At 38.0% G+C, this 13921-nt stretch overlaps 1 protein-coding gene across 1 annotated transcript in view; it reads right to left on the bottom strand.

The window, feature by feature from the left end:
* Nucleotides 1–13921, bottom strand: part of EYS (eyes shut homolog) — a 2088383-nt gene that overhangs the window by 9601 nt on the left and 2064861 nt on the right. The window contains exon 43 of the mRNA XM_063618766.1: nucleotides 9715–9777. Within this exon, the coding sequence (XP_063474836.1) occupies nucleotides 9715–9777 (63 nt within the window). The remainder of the gene's footprint in view (nucleotides 1–9714; nucleotides 9778–13921) is intronic.

The raw sequence follows: 13921 nt of genomic DNA, 5'->3' as shown, positions 1-13921 counted from the left end.
TCTTTTTGCATGCGGATGTCCATTTCTTCTAGCATCATTTGTCGAAAAGATTATCCTTTCCCCATTTTATTCTTCTTCCTCTTTTGTCAAAGATCAGTTGACTGTATTTTGTGGCATAATATTTTATAAAATGGATATAGGATGATTTCCTTAGCAGTTCCCTCATTGAAGGGTAACTAGGCTATTTTTAGTTGTATTCCATTTCTCCTGGTTTCCCACCCTATCTCTCTAGCTTCATGTGCCCCGTCTTATAAATTTTATAATTCCTCAGTGCTTTCCATAGCCCATCTCTCTTCTTTTTTTTTCATTAGTGACCTCTCATCTAATTCCATGACTTTAAGAAATACCTATACATATGATAACTCCTTGAAAATTTACATCTATCTAAACCTCTTCTCTTAGCTTCGTTTTATATAGTCATCTCTCTTATTGATTATTTGTTTTGGCTATCTCAGTTATATTGAACTTAACATGTTTGAAGTTGTACTGCTGAAAGATACTCTTCCCTTAGCCTTCCTTAGATCAGCAAATGGTCCCACCACTCATTCAAAGCCCTATGTAGAAACTTGGTAATCAATTTGATTGTGCTGTTTCTAAAATTTCCTTTACTTTTCCCAATATAATGCATTAATAGATTATAGCTGCATGATATATTTCATATTTGCCCCATCTTTCCATTACCACTGCCACCATCCAAGTTGACGCCACTATCAACTCTTGATTAGACCATTGCAATGTACTCCTCATTGATCTTTTATTTTTGTCTTAATCTCTTCACATACATTTTATATATCTGCCAGAGAAACCTTTTGAAAACATCAATTCATTGCCCTCTTTAAACCCTTCAGGGATTTTACTTAGAATAAAATGCAAATTCTTTACCATAGCCTCTGGAGCTTTGCATGATTTGGCCTCCTGTTAAATTCCCAACATTCCCACCATTGTGCATATGGTTCACTGCATAACCCCAAGGGGAAGTCATCACATTGTAATTTATGTGAATAGTGTTCCCTGGAGATGTTCAATGAACAATCTACATGGAAATATGCTACTGTCTGTACACTTTTCCTCCTTTAAACTTCAGATGCACTGGCTTTTACTACTGGATTTGTCATAGTTTGATTATCTTAGATTAATTATACCACAATTTACTTAACCACTGCCATGTTGCCATGTTTTGAGTTGCTTGAAATTATTTTGTTATCGTCTGGGCACGGTGGCTCACGCCTGTAATCTCAGCACTTTGGGAGGGCAAGGCGGGCGGATCACGAGGTCAAGAGATCAAGACCAACCTGGCCAACATGATGAAACCCCGTCTCTACTAAAAATACAAAAAATTAGCTAGGCATGGTGGCACGCACCTGTAGCCCCAGCTATTCAGGAGACTGAGGCAGGAGGATTGCTTGAACTTAGGAGGCAGAGGTTGCAGTGAGTTGAGATTGCACCACTGCACTCTAGCCTGGTGACACAGCAAGACTCCATTTAAAAAAATTATTTTGTTATTACTAATACTGATAAAATAAACATACTTGATTATATCTCCTTGTAAACATAAGAAAGTTTCTCATGTGCAAACGTGAGAAATGGAATCGCAGTGTGATGGTCTGTGTTCATTTTTAGAGTTAATAGACACCACCAAACTACCCTCTAAAGTGTCCACAACCAACAGAGGATGACAGAATATCCTTATATGTATCCTCAAGCACACTTGAGATTATTAAAGTTTTAAGTTTTTAGCAGTCATAATGATTCCATTTTATTTTAATTTGCATTTTGCTGATTACAAGTGAAGTTGAGTTTCTCGTGTGAATATTGGCCATTTGTGTTTTTCTGTGACTTTTTTGTTTATGTCTGTTGTATGTTTTTAAATTTGATTTGCAGTTTTCAAAATGTCTTCTGGGTCCTAATCCTTTCTTATATCTGTTGCCAAGTATATCCTCATATTTGTCATTTTTCTTTCGACTTTACTTATGGTATGATATTCAAAATTTTTAATTTTGTATTTACCAATATTCTTGGTCTTTTACAATTTACTTGTTTTGTCTTATTTAAAAACATTACTCAACATATAGTTATGTATAATCTTCTATATTTTTCCCTCAGAGATTGTAGTTTTGCATTCTATATTTTTTTACCATAATTTGTATGTTTTTAAATTTATAGGCCTTTAACTTATGTGGCTCGTAGTATTGTGAATAGTTTGAGCTAGAAATCAAGCTTTATGTTATAAGCAGATAGCTAATATTTTTCAAAAATTAATAGTTTGTCCTCTTTGTTTATATTTGATATACACTTTTAACATCTTACAAGTAATCTTTTCCCTCTCCCTCTTGAGGAAGAGTTTGTAGGAAATACTGAACAGAATGAAGAATGCATATAAAAAACACCTATAAGGCTAGGTTTTGTGGTAGTACCTATTTGGCTTTGCTGCTTTCCTTTGGCTGGATTTAACATCTGGGAGGGGGGTCTCAAGAATGGAAGAGGTCAGTCAACAACAGCATGATGAGAGGGTTCCCTGTTACATGGTGGGGAGGAGCTCGAATTGCATTTCAAGAGGAAGCTTTTGCTGAAACTATTGGTGATACTGGGTCAGTGCAGGAGTTGAGAATTATCTGTGCACATGTGAGCGTATCATAAAACAGCTGACTTCCTAACTCTTGCTTTTCCAAAGAAGTGTCACATACTGAAATTATATGTAAATGTCACTGAACTAAAAATCAAAAGAAATGAATTTTATTAATAGCTCTGACATTGTATGTTTTGAGAAGACACTCAATACATATTTTTTATATAATGAGAAAGGCTTCAGTTCTAATAGCTTATTATTTGATTAAGTGTTCAGTAACAAAGTATTGAGGAGGATTGCATTTTCTAATAATAATACACATTCAAAATATTGGTGCAAGATGTCATTTCAAAAAGAGGTACGCTTTTACTTAGCAGCTTCAAGGATAAACTAGAACAGGAAAAATGACTATGCTTGGTATGACTCAAATGTTTATTTTATAGATTAAAATAAAGTCAAGAGAAAAATTGAGGTGGACATACCAGTGATTAGTCACTGAGATATGCCCAATTATTCCTTGTATGTCTATCAACTCCTAAAAATGATCACTTTGTGGTGAAAATATTCCACATGTATTTTGAAACCATACATTAATGTTTCCTGATTAGCTATCTATCTTCCAGATTTAGTGACCATTGGCAACCCTCCCTATTTCACCATAGGCAAAGGTTTGTGCCAACACGTTCACTAGGTTCACGGAAGTTGAATTAAAGTATTTTGGCTACGGGACATAACGTAAAACAAACAAAAATTATTTGTGCTGTCATCCTTGTGGGTGGAAATAGTAAACTAAATAAACATGTTGGTAAACTAAATATATGATATATGTTTAAATAGTGAATATATGTTAATACATCTTCGAAAACAGGGAAAGGAGAAAGGCATGTGTGCATGTGGGGGCAGGAAAGGCATTATGAGGAAGGTGGTATTTGAATAAACACCTCAAGGAGGTAAAGAATTGAGCCAAGTGGGTCTTTGAGGAGAGAGGGAATAATGAACCCTGGGGTGACAGGGTTCCTACCATGATTAAAGAACAGGAAGGAGGGCATTGTGACTGGACGAGTGTTAAGGAAGGGGGGAGTTTTAATAGATAAGGTCAGAGAGGTTATGAGGGCCAGATCACATTCTCAAAGACTGGGAAGGTTCTGAGACTTTTACCTACTGGCTAGGTAACTTATTAGCCTGCAACTTCTCTTCTTTTCTTTCTAATTTCAACTTGTATTTTAGGTCCAAGGGTACATGTGTAAGTTTGTTATATGGGTAAAGTGCATGATGCTGAGGTTTGGGGTACAATTGATCCCATCACCCAAGTAGTAAGCATAGTACCCAATAGGTAGTTTTTCAGCCCTTGTGCCCCTCCCTCCCTATCCCCTCTAGTAGACCCCAGTGCCTATTGTTCCCATCTTTGTATCTGTTTGTACTCAGTGTTTAGTTCCTACCTATAAGTGAGAACAGGTGGTATTTGGTTTTCTGCTCCTGTGTTAATTTGCTTAGGATAATGGCCTCCAGCTGTATCCATGTGCTTGCAACATTTTCAATGATGCTAGTAAGAGACATGAAACTCCAGAGACAAAGGACAGTTTACTACAGCATTAGCAGTAGCCAAAGTATCAGCATTTTTGAGTCAATTCTGTGAACCTCAGTTCTCTCACGGACCACGTTATAAACATGCATTGGGTTGCTTGGGGAGGAAGTTTGAGGTTAGAGATCCAAATATTTTTATAATGGGCAGTGAGCATGCTTGCTTTTTGCTCCAAATGAAGACAGTATCTCCATCTTACAAGGCAGTAAGCAAACTGGCTTATTGCTCCAAAGGAAGACATTATCCCTGGCTTCCATGAATATTTTCTACACAAACATATTTGAAAAGATAACCGAGAACAAAAACAGCCAGTACCTTTAATCAGCAGGTGGAGGCCATTATCCTAAGCAAATTAACACAAACAGAAAACCAAATACGGTGTGTCCTCATAGGTGGGAGCTAAACATTGGATACACATGGACATAAGGATGGGAACAATTGACACTGGGGACTACAAAATCGGGGAGAGGCAGATGGGAGTAAGGGTTGAAAAACTATATTGAGTACTATGCTCACTACCTGGGTGACTGGTTCAATTGTACCTCAAACCTTAGAATCATGCAGCACACTCTTGTAACACCTGCACATGTACCTCCTGAATCTAAAATGAAAGTTGAAAAAAAAGTTGTGTAGAAACACGACAGACCAGTAGAAAATTATCTCTCTACATATTATGGCTATTATATCCATCAAGACTGTCTTATAAGAATGAGATGGGAAATCATTGGAAAGCTTTGAGCAGAGGAGTGTCATCATCTGATGGAAGTTAAACAATATCGCTTTGGTTGCTGCACTGAGAATACAGTGACGAATGCAAATGTGGGAACAGGGCACTCTCTATCAAGAGGTTATTACTGTAATGCTGGTAAGAGGTGATGGTGGCTTGTATCAGAGAAGTAGCAGTGGAGGTAGTGAAAAGTGGTCATATTTCAAATATATTTTGAAAAATTGAAAGATCACATGTGGGTAAGAAAGAAGGAGAGGAATCAAAGGTAACTATGGGGTTTTTGTCCTGAGAAACTGGAAGGATAATGTTGTCATTAACTGAAATGGGGAAGACTCTGGGAGAAGCAGGTATTTTGGAGAAGATGTGGAGCTCAGGTAGGACATATTTGAGATGTTTTTAAGATGTTCAAGGTGGTGGTTTAGTAGGCTGATGTATGATCTAGAATTTAATAACTAATAGATCAAGCAACAGAGATTGGTAAGGAATTTAGGAGATTTAAACAACACAATCAGTAAGTTTGATATCATGGACATACAGGACATAGCATTTGACCTTCCCAATATGCATTCTTGTCAAAAACACACAAAATATATACAAATATTTGCTAAATACTGGGCCATAAAACAAGCCTCAAAAATACAAAAGAATTGATATTATGTATACATTTACAGACTTTCTCAAAGCTATGATTCAGAGGAAAAACATGCTCACTCTGCCTGTGCATCAGTAGCAGGTAGCACGAGGCCTTACATTGCTCCGTTTAATTTGTACCTTTGCGGCTTTTGTTTTGTTTTGGTTTCTCAGTCTACACCACGTTTGCTGTGTCTAAGTTTACTTTTGAGTTGCTTTAAAAAATCATTTTGTGCAATAGAAACAATGGCGGTTTGAGTGTTGAAGGTGCTTATAAGAGGTGTGTAATAACAGAAATATAATTTTTGATAACTCACTTTGAAACAATTTTGAACTTATAGATGTTGCCATAACAAAAAGAACTCCCTTATCTCTTTCACCCAGACTCTCCAATTGTTCCTATTTTATTGCATTTTCTCATCTTTTCCTTTTTCTCAGTTCCCATCTCTGTCTTCCTATGTCTCTGTCTCTGTCACACACACACACACACACACACACACACACAGCCTACTTATTATTAGACTTTTTTCCCAACCTATAAAAACAAGCTAAAGATGCAGTGTCCTTCAACTTCTAACCATTCCAGTCACTGTTTCCCGTAAACAAGGATATTTTCCTATATAATTGGCACTCAAACCTCCAAATCAGGAAGTCAACATTGATACAACACTACAATCCAACAATCCAATCCATGGGCATGATTCACGTTTCAACTGTTCCAACAAGGTCTCTTTTTCCTTTCTTGTCCAGGATGCCCTTCAGGAATGCATTACATTTAGTTGTCATGTCTCTTCATATTCAATCTGGAACAGTTCCTCTTACTGTTTTCCATATTCTTGACAGTTTTTAAGAGGCTTTACATCCTGTAGAATGACCCTCATCACAGCTCTATCTGATGTGTCTGCATGATCGATTCAAACCATGTAATCTTTGTAGAAATGATGTCCACATCAAGAGCTACATAATGTAGACCCATATCCCTATGGTTAATACTAAATTTGATTATCGATCAGATGATCAAATATACAAATAGGAGCAATATTTGGATTTGCCAGGTTTCTTCACTTTAAATTCTCCATTTTCTCTTGTAATTCATTTCTATGTCAGACAAAAGTATTCAAAAATTACATCAATATCCTGATCCTCAACTAATCTCCACCCACTAGAAGCATTAACTTTCATCGATGACTCCAGCAGGAATTAAGTACCTTTTTGAGATCGTTGCTACATACTGATTATCTACTTACAACATTCGTGTTACATTTATTAGCTGGAATTCCGCTAATAAATAAATGTGTGGAAGATCTTTCTTTTTTCTCATCCTCCTTCATTTCCTCTTTCATTTTTCCCTGCCTCCCTCCTTTGTCCCCTCCTTTCTATCAGTATGGTATCATTATTTTTATTTAATGGATTGTAATCTATTATCATAGTTGTTTTGTTTATCAAATTCTCCCTGATTTGGCCAGCTAGAGCCCCTTCAAGCTGGTTCCTGTGTCCTTCTGTCTCAGGTTATTTTTCTAGAAGCAGACTCTGGGATGGAACTGAGTGTATGGGAGGTTTATTGGAGAGTGTGCTTGGAAGCAGCATGTGTGAGGGAGAAGACAGCAACAGGGAGAAGTTGGCAGCTGATTTCACAGGGAGATCTGGAGCTCCCTGGGGCTCTTTAGAGTCATTTCAAATTGAAGCAAAGTGGCCAGGCCTTTGGGGCACCCCTCTCTTCCTGTCATCTTCTCTTTAAACAGTTACTGGATTCAAGGTGTCACTGGTGAGGTGGTGTAACCTTGGACAAGGCAGCTCTCTTCAGTCCTCGTGAGGGACTTACCTTTGAACTCTCTGTTGGCAATATTCCCAATAGTTGAGGAAGTGAGTACCTTCATTTAGAAAGGGGTGAGGTGCACATCTGCATTATGTACCATAACATTCACTTCAAGGAAATTCAACATTGACCTTGGTACTATTTTACTTTATGAATTAGAAAGTAAACTTATTCCCCCCACCCCCGAGACAGAATCTTGCTCTGTCGCCCAGGCTGGAATGCAGTGGTATTATCTTGGCTCACTGCAACCTCTACATCCTGGGTTCAAGCAATTCTCTTGCCTCAGCCTCCTGAGTAGCTGGGATTACAGGTGCATGCCACCACGCCCAGCTATTTTTTTTTTTTTTTTTTTTTTAGTAGAGATGGGGTTTCGCCATGTTAGCCAGGCTGGTCTCAAACTCCTGACCTCATGATCCACCCACCTCAGCCTCCCAAAGTGCTGGGATTACAGGTGTGAGCCACCATGCCTGGCAGAAAGTATTAATTTTCTTATTTATAGCACCTAAGATTACATGAAAATATTCAGCACTTTTGGAACCACAAAAATTCCAAAAAGATAATGTGTATAACAAATGTGTAGTCCTAATTAGATTAAAATGCTATATTCCAGATGTTAATTAAGACCCTGATATGGTTTGGCTGTGTCCCCACGCAAGTCTCATCTTGAATTCCATATGTTATGGGAGGAACCCAGTGGGAGGTGATTGAGTCATGGGGGCAGGTCTTTCCTGTGCTGTTCTGGTAGTAAATAAGTCTCACGAGATCTGATGGTCTTAAAATGGGAGTTTCCCTGCACAAGCTCTCTTCTCTTTGCCTGCCACCATCCATGTAAGACGTGGCTTGCTCCTCCTTGCCTTCTGCCATGATTGTGAGGCCTCTCCAGCCACGTGGAACTTTAAGTCCATTAAACCTCTTTTTCTTCCCAGTTTCAGGTATGTCTTTATCAGCAGCATGAAAATGGATTAATACAGATCCTGACTTTTGTTTTCAAAACATTTTGCTTGAAGAGCTGAATATAAGTTGGCACCTCCCATTTCTCTCACCTGGTTTGAAATTCTTATAATAAAGCTATGTGTTTAAGAATGTCAATGTCCCATGTTCCTAGATAAGGGATGGATCTATTTTAAAGATGAGATAGATGAAGAACTATTTAGAATGGATTGTATGTTTTGAAACAATGCATAGATAGTTGATACTTTTATTGTTGAGTTATGTGCATTAAGGTTTTACAGCTTGAGTACTGAAAATTCTGATGCCTTTTGGGTGTGAATGGGTCTGCCTCTAGAAGCAGACAGAAGCCACAAATAGGACTTCACAGAAACCACAAATAGGATTCAAAGGACTCTGATTTAGTAAGTAGCATCTATCATCATTAAATTAGCTGCTCAACGTTTCCTCTGTTGTTCATTTTGAGGTAGAATTGGGGAAAGGTCCAGGGTTTTCAGTGACTCATACCAAGTTTTTCTGGCAGTGAATCATCTTTGGGAGACTTTAGAAATCCATATAGGTTAATTAAGAATAAAACACCACAACTGCTCTTCTTGGATAACTGATCTACTGAGTTCTGGCCAATAGCTTCAGGGATGGTCAGAGTAAGGGGCTGTTTCAGAAGGGTTAGTGGTTAGTTTTCTGAGAGGAATAATAACTAATAATTCAAGTTACTTCTAAATTACACAAACTTCACTCATGATCACCACTTTTATGGTCTTTATTATAAATAGAATCCCTCAGAGAGATTAATAATATTTATATTTACTCCTGTTTAACAAGTGTAGCATTAACTGGCCAATACCATCTAGTAAAAAAGAAAATAGAATAGGCTGATTAGTGAAGTGGAAACACTTGGATTGCAATGAGGCACCATCCGATTTATGAAATCTATAGATTTCTAAATATTTTGAGTAAAGATATTATGTGTTCTCAAAACACTTAAGGATAAATGATATGGAATATCAAAGGAAGATGTTTTTAATAGGAGCAAAAGATTGCTTCAGGGAGAGCACAGACTGGCATAATATCAAAGATCAAGAAAAAGATTCAAAGATTTGTCACAATTTATTGAAAGGGCTGAACTTTGTAGGAATCAGCCAGGAAGTAGCTTGATTTTCCCCTGTGATTCCCCTTTGGATATGTCTGTGAGATCTTTCATTCTCATCCTTGATGGTACCGTGGGTAAATTTGTTAGATCTGTTGTCATTTTCAGGTTTCAGTGAAAAGTTCCCATTTTCAGGTACTAACAGACCCCGTTCAATCTGAATCAAACTGCCAACATTTCACCTAATTCTAAGCTCCAATCCTTTTTCCACAGCTCATCTGACTCAAATTTAGAAAGCTGTACTAGGGTAGTCGGGGTAGTTGTATGTTTTTGTTTTGCTGTTTGTACTGGTCCTTACCCTCCTTCTTCACTTTCCATTCTGCTGGTTTTGGCTTTTCCAAGATCACAGTGAGGATAAGTGCTAAGAAGACAAGAGAAGGGTCTTTTTTGTCTGCTGCTATTTGTAGCTCTTTATCAGCTGTCTAATGTCTTCTGTCATGGCAGACACCCTTTTGGATCTTTGAAATCTCTTTAACCCTTCACTTGTACATCTGTCCTGCAGTTCTTGGCTGATGCTTCTTGCCAGACCTTTTATGAATCCAAATCAGCTTTTGCTCTTGTGGGAGGCCTCCAGCACATTTCCTCTTGAGACAATTTACCTTTCTGGTCAAGGTTTTTTTAAGGTGACTCATGCCTGCTTATCTTGGTGGGCACCTCTGTTTCCCAGCTGCTATGCCTCTGGCCTTGCTTTTAGGGAAAGCTACAGCCAGCCTCTTGGCTTTAAGCTACTTTGGATGTGAGTCAGGCACTGGCCTTAAGTCTTCTGTCACTCCAGGGACATAGGTCTGACTCTGAGATCTTGTTCTCTCATGCTCCACTCCTGTTTCACAGCCAGTGTCAGCTCAGCAGAAATTGACAACCCCAGGAAGGAAATCTTAGGCTTTCCTTGTGACAAGAGCCTTTACTTTCTTTGAGTACATTTTGATTCCTTTCTCACTCATTTTTTGGGTACATCCTAACCCCTCTTCCTATGCTTTTCAAGAAAACTCAGAAAACAAAAACCCCTTTTTTCAGAACCAGTTCTCTTAGATACTTCCCCTACCCCACAACATAGGCTGGGAGCAAATGATGGACCAATGGTACCATCTCTTGACATACTCTATATGGATCATCTATCAGCTCTTTTCCCTCAGCATAATGCCGTTGAGATCCTGATTCAATACATGCCTGATTCATTTCTTTTTATTTCTGAGCAGTATTCCATGGGACAATTCTATAAGATTTGTTTAACCATTCATCCACTGAAGGACATTTGGGTAGTTTTTAGGATTTGGCTATTACAGTAACTGCTGAGACCATTTGTGTACGTGATTTTGTGTGGACATAAGTTTTCTTTTTTTTTTTTCTGTATAAATGTCCAGCGGTGTGATTGCAGGGTTGTGTGGTTAATGTATGTTTTGTTTTATAAGAAACTGCCATACTTTTTTCTATAGTGGCTATACCATCTTACATTCTAACCAACAATGTGTGAGGGATCTAGTTTCTCTATATCCCTGCCAGCATTTGGCATTGTCACTATTTTTTAATTTTAGGTGTTCCAGTAGATGCATAGTGGTATCTCATCATTCATAAACTGTTTTTAGACTTGTGGGTATATATTATACTTATTATTAGCTTTGAGGCCTCAGCCTGAACTTTTAGACAACAAGAAAAATTTAATATCTCATTGCACAGTGATTCAGACAAGCTCTGACTTAGGGTAAGATTTTCCAGGAAGGAATTAGAATTCTAATTAGAATTCAAATATAGTTTGGCAGGTGTATCAGCTTGCATCTAAGTAATATCTTCTGTTGTGTTTTATATTTGTTGGGCATGTCTGGTAGAATGGTGATGTCTGCCAGAAATCTATTTACATTTAAGACTTAGAAGTTTCCTAGGAGATTACTCATATCAAAGAGTTTTGCAGACAGGTTTGCCTAGTAACCAAGCGTTCAAGTTGTCAGATGGAAGGACAGGGCAATTTTTGTGAGCTGCATGATATTTGCCAGTTAGATTGGTTTGCTAATTTTATGCACAGTTTGTCTCCAAAATTATACCCAGATTCAGCATAGGAAAGTAGAGGAGACTATAATTAAAGATACTAGAAGACTAGAAGAGTCATTCTTACCAAGATTCTGGGAGACATTGAGTTTAAAGAACTGTTTGAGTATTCTTCAAAGCAAGCACAATATAAAAAGGAAGAGAAATCTCCACACTTCTGCCAAAAACAAACAAACAAAAAAAAACAGTTGAACTCTGTCACTTTGATGTCTCTAGCAGTAATGGGTGAGGTCCCTGACAGGAGAGTTGTCTGGAGCCACCAGGTTGCAATTTGAGGCAGCGGTAGTGAGGGAAATGGTATGAGCAGATTTGTAGATGTTACGAGGCAGCATCTTTTGTGACATACTTTCTCATTTTAGGTTTTGAAAATAGTGAAGTACTCCCCGAAAACACACACCAAATAATGAACTATAAAAATACTTTGATTACAAATATATTTTAGTGGCTTTTCTTTTCTTTTTATTATAATGTATTTTTTTCTCATGCATACTCCATATCTTGCTTATGTCCAAGCATACTTTAATTTTTAATTCATCAGTTAAGCTGTCTTTGAGTTACCATGATATTGGGCATACATCATTATTTTTTACACCAAATGCATTTTAAAAAAGAAAAAGGACACTGTTTTATCTTCTTTCTTGCTGCTTTAATGAGGATAGAGGGATAAGTTACAGGCTGGCACATTAAATGTACTACTATGAAAGGACCTTTTTCTTTATCAGTGTCCCTTCCCTACCCTTAAAATCACTGATCAGGGTCTAGCAGTGTCTGCTCCTCAAAGCTTGGGACCAAATGATGGTGTTCCCACTTGCAATGTCCTCTCATAGCACTTTTAACTTTCTTCTATAGTTTTTAATGCTTTATGCAATACCTGTCAGAAGGGCTTCTTTCTTTCTTTTTTTTTTTTTCTCCTGAGACAGAGTTCTGCTCTGTCGCCCAGGCTGGAGTGCAGTGGCACAATCTTGGCTCACTGCAACCTCTGCCTCCTGGGTTCAAGCGATTCTCCTGCCTCAGCCTCCCGAGTAGCTGGGATTACGGGCACCCACCACCACACCCGGCTAATTTTTGTGTTTTTAGTAGAGATGGGGTTTCCCCATGTTGGCCAAGCTAGTCTCAAACTCCTGACCTCAGGTGATTTGCCCCCCTCGGCCTCCCAAAGTGCTGGGATTACAGGCATGAGCCTCTGCGCCCAGCCAGATGGGCTTCTTTTAAAATAAATCCAATAGTTGACTTTTGTTTCCAGCAGTGTAGTAGATTAGATAACATGATTTACCTCATCTCCATCATGAAAACTACGAAAAATGTTGGATAAATTATTCAAAAACATCTTTTCCAATAAATTGATGACCTGGCAAGAAAAAAGAATATTCAGATGCCAAAAAAGGTGAAAAAAGAAAATAGAAGCTAAATAGATAAGTAGAATGATAAAGCCAGGTTTTTCCTTGAGCATATTTGCCAAATCTGCTAAATCCAAAGTTTAATCTTCAACTGTTCAAGGACATGTGGACAAGAGAGAAGCCTAGAAATTGCTTAATATGTAAAAGGAGGCTTTCCACCAAAAAACTGGGACCCTAAAGATGCACTCAGTGAAAGGGTGAATTAGAAATAAATCACCATTATTGCCACAGACATCATATGTTAATATGAGGGCAGAGATTGGAGTGATGCACCTATAGGCAAGGGAATGTCTGGAGCTACCAAAAGCCGAAAGAGGAAAAGAAGAAACTGCCTCTAGAGGCTTCAAAGGAACATGGCTCTGCCAGCACCTTGAATTCAGACTTCAGTTGCAACAACTGAAGTCAAGGGGACAATGAGATCTTCAATGTGCTGTGAGAAAATAACTGTCAACACACTTTCACAGTCAAAAACAAACTTTCAAGTAAAAGAGCAAAATGTCTATTCACATAAAGAGTAATAGATGATATGTCTCTAACAAACACTAAGGAAATTTTAAAGAATGTACTTCATACAGAAAGGAAGTGATTTAGATGGATGTTGGATGGTCTTATTATATTTTCAAAGAAACAAAGACCAAAATAGCTTAAAAATGTATATTACGGACAATATTTCTGTCTCCCCAAATACATATGTTGAAGCCCTAATCCCCAATTTGACAATATTCGGAGATAAGACTTTTGCTGAAGTAATTAAGGTTAAATGAGGTTGTGATGTTGGAGTTGTAATCCAATAGAATTAGTATCCTTATAAGAAGAAACACCATAGAGCATGCGGTCTCTCTGTGTGTACCATGTGAGAACACAGCTAAAGGCAGCTGTCTACAAGCCAGGAAGAGAGCCCTTGCTGGAACCTAACCATTCTGGCACACTGCTCTTAGACTTTCAGCCTCCAGACTGTGAGAAATACATTTTTGTTGTTTGAGCCACCCAGTCTGTGGTATTTTGAGATACTTTCCATCAGTACCTAGTTTATCGAGAGTTTTTAGCATGAAAGGGTGTTGAATTTTG

The sequence above is a fragment of the Symphalangus syndactylus genome, chromosome 2 (assembly GCF_028878055.3).
Source record: "Symphalangus syndactylus isolate Jambi chromosome 2, NHGRI_mSymSyn1-v2.1_pri, whole genome shotgun sequence".
NCBI lineage: Eukaryota > Metazoa > Chordata > Mammalia > Primates > Hylobatidae > Symphalangus > Symphalangus syndactylus.
The sequence above is the reverse complement of the archived record's forward strand: the minus strand, read 5'-3'. Positions and strand labels throughout refer to the sequence as shown.